General features: G+C 39.2%; 1 protein-coding gene across 1 annotated transcript; it reads right to left on the bottom strand.

The window, feature by feature from the left end:
• Positions 1-1,049: 1,049 nt before the first annotated feature.
• On the bottom strand, positions 1,050-3,237 carry LOC123192534 (9-cis-epoxycarotenoid dioxygenase NCED2, chloroplastic-like). The gene has a single exon (XM_044605116.1). The coding sequence runs from the start codon at positions 3,151-3,153 to the stop codon at positions 1,342-1,344; it is 1,812 nt and encodes a 603-aa protein (XP_044461051.1). The 5' UTR covers positions 3,154-3,237; the 3' UTR covers positions 1,050-1,341.
• Positions 3,238-3,505: the final 268 nt, after the last annotated feature.

The raw sequence follows: 3,505 nt of genomic DNA, 5'->3' as shown, positions 1-3,505 counted from the left end.
CTATCGAGCTTGAGTTTGGAGTGTTCAATTCACCAAACTCATGCGACTGAAAGAGCCCAATTCAAATTAGTCAAAGTGGCATCCTTTTGTACTATTGAGCTCAAGTTTATGGGTGTTTGACTCACAACTATAACAAAACTTAAATTAATTAACCCGAGCTCAGCTCCCTCAAACCAAGCTAAGAGATTGTCTCTTTCAAACCAATTGAATTCAAGCTAACCTGTGTTTGAGCGATTTAAATCATCCCAACTTTTACAGATTGTGTTGTTGTTTACTCAGTAACCCTTGGTGGGTATTCCCGGTTTGGTGCTTTCTTTTTCTTTTTAAGTGTCGCTTTTGGTTAGCATGTCTCAATCAGCCTGGCCAAATTGTATAGTTATTTCGGTTTTCTCTTTTTGATGAAGTTATTCATTGTATTATTTCATAAACGTGTATATATTAATCTTTTTTAGCCTAAGAATCCCAGGCGAATAATAAGATTGATAGAACATTGAATCGCTGGTTCCGTACGTCTTAGAAATCAATAAAATGTTGCCACAAATTACTCTAGAATATTTTAAGTGACAAGGAGTAAAGTTTCAAAAACATAAGAGTAAAAGATTAAATCATTTTTTACAATATTTTAAAATTAACCCTAAAGGAGAGGTGGCGACACAGTATAAGTCCCCTTGAATCTGAAGGAAATATAATCTTAATTAGTAGAGTTGGAAAAAATATCTCCTGGACGTAGCTCTGGTTTGAATAAATTCGTTCATATTGGTTATTTATACTGTGATTATAATGGAAGACGACAACATATATCCAGAAAACTGTTGAGATAGAAAATGGCAAATTTATGAAACTGCTGCTGATAATGCATGTGACATATTTAATTATTTTTCTACTTATCAGTACTTTCTCCACACGTGAAATATGTTCTTCTGCATTTACTTCTCCACAAATTCAAGCTGAAGAGATTTAAACAGTTAATTTTCGACCAACTTTCAAGAAATCAATTATTTTCTAAGCTACGTGCATTAAAATGTAAAAACTGGATGATACAGAAGAAATAAGAGGGCAAATCAGCCATGCACATAATAATTTATAAGAGAAGAAGTTCAACATTCAATGAGAGAAGTTTAAATGAAAAAATAAAAAAGGGAAAACAGCTGAGCTCGAGTTCGACCTAAAATGCCTCAAGCAACAAGCTGGATCCTTTAAAACTATAATAATCATAATAATAATAAACCTTACAGGGTTTTATTCCAGGAGAATCCGGGGACCTGTTCGATCCCACTGGTAAAATCTCCGAATAATTTCTGAAAAAAAATAAAAACCATCTTTCTTCTTCTTCTTCTTCTTCTATGCCTGGTTCATCAAATCCTTTGACTGCACAAACGTTCCATGAAAACCGTACGGTACTCTTGAAGGCAATTTAACTGAAGCTTCAAGGTGTAAATTCTTTGCGTTCACAATCTGTAGCTCTGATTTCCATGTCTTCTCGTTGTGAACAAAAGCAAGAATGTAACCGTCATCTTCATTTGCAGAATTATCAGCATCTGTTGGTAGAAAAAATGGCTCACCGCCGTATATTCTATCACCATAAATGTATTTTTTAACCTCACCAGTAGAAAGATCCACTTTGGCAAAACCTGATACTTTTGGCCAGGGCTCAGCAATGGCGAGATAAGCAAAGCGGGTTTTTTGCCCGAGTCGGTTTCGGTTCACCATCCCAGCCTCTAAGTTCACTTGCTCAGACTGACAAAGTATAGGGCGGCGTGTGGACTCACGGGTCTTTAAATTCAGTCGAAATTCGGATAACATGCTCTTGAAACTCTCGTCACATTCGTTGAAAATTGAGTCAGCCGGTGTCATACATGATCCTATAACAACAACTTCATCAGACTCCTGTTCCTCCCAAGCGTTCCACAAATGGAAACAAAACGTATCAGCTGATTCAATCCAGATTATATCTTTAGCATCAGTTGCATTTTTCGCTAGAATCCCAAACCTTGACTTCTTCTTCTTGTCATACATCACCGGTGACCCTCCCGTTATCATTTCTTGAAGCTTGAACACGACTTGTTGATCTGGGATCACCACAAAATTCTCAGTAATAGCAAAATCATGCATCATGGTTGGCATTTCAAGAGGAATTTCAACGTCCGGTGTCTTCGTTCCATTCGGAGAAAACCTAAAGTACTTAAGATATGGCTTTTGAACTACATCATAGCTCAAAGCAAACAATTCTTTAGAAACTGGATCTACTTTAGGGTGAGCTATCATAGATGAAGTTAATTGTTCATCAAAATTGTATCTTCCAACGGTTTCAAGATCTCCTGAAGGAGAAATACGTACTTGGTAAGGAAGATCGTCTTCCGACATGGCGAGCAACCGGTTATTGAAATAAACTAAGCCGGCGTTAGCCACTCCAGTGCCTTGTCTATGATCAACAAGACCGAAAAGTCCTCTTGCGTAGAACAGCAAGAGACGGGCTATGCCACAGTGACCGTGCAATTCGCCTATGGTTTTCGGAAACATTGGGCGACCGAGCTCTTTCTCTTGTACCAACCTTTGTGTTTCGGTGAAACGACACGCGTAGCTTGCGTTTCCGTTGTCAATGCTAACGGCGTGAACCATGCCGTCACCGTCGAAGAAGTGGTGACCAGCAACCGGCTCGAATAAAGGGTTGGCACCATTACGAAGATAAACGCCGTTAATGCATTTGGGGATGGAACCGGTGACTGGGAGAGAGTGTCGGACGGGCTGTTCCGGTACCGGAGCGAAGTTTCCTCCGATTTGTACAAGTGGGTCAGCTGTTTTCGGGAGTGGGTATTGGCGTTCGCGTGCAATCAACGCGCTTTCAGCCATGTCAAAGGCCACGGCTGCAGCTCTTTGAAGAAGGTTCCATTGAAGAAGGTGGGTTTTTGTGGGTTTTACGGAAGGGTTTTCATGGTTTTGGTGAATTTTTTTTTCGAAATGGTGGAATGAAGGAGAGTGTAAATCAGAGTGTACTCTACTATCAGCCTTCTTCTTCTTCAAGGTGATAGACTTTGATGAAAAACCCAGAACTACTGAAAAAGATGAAGAAGAAGAAGAAGAAGAAGGAGAAGGATGAAGAAGTTGAGAATTAGCCCAACTAATACAGTTGGCTGTTAGTGCAGAAGAAGCCATGGCTTTTAGCTTTTAGCTTTCGTTCGTTGTGTGAGGATGAAGGCAAACAGAGAGCTTGTTTTATTTTGTTCTCGTAGAGAAAGTGAACGAGTTTTGGGGAAATCTGGAGAGAATAAATGGCTATATATAGAGTTTGAATGGTGGTGAAACGGAGAGGTCCACCCAAGACACATAGGACACCACCACCACGTGGTGGATCCGTGAAAATGCACTCAAGGGAACTGACGACAAATGTACATACATGGTATTCGAATAGTCCTACCGTATGCGGTATAAAAAAATCTAATGTTTTTGTAATATATTATTCATCTTATCATAAAAATGAGTACAAAAATTTCAAAAAACAATGAAA

This window comes from Mangifera indica, chromosome 12, assembly GCF_011075055.1.
Source record: "Mangifera indica cultivar Alphonso chromosome 12, CATAS_Mindica_2.1, whole genome shotgun sequence".
Classification (NCBI taxonomy): Eukaryota; Viridiplantae; Streptophyta; class Magnoliopsida; order Sapindales; family Anacardiaceae; genus Mangifera; species Mangifera indica.
This window is presented reverse-complemented; position numbering and strand designations above follow the sequence as displayed.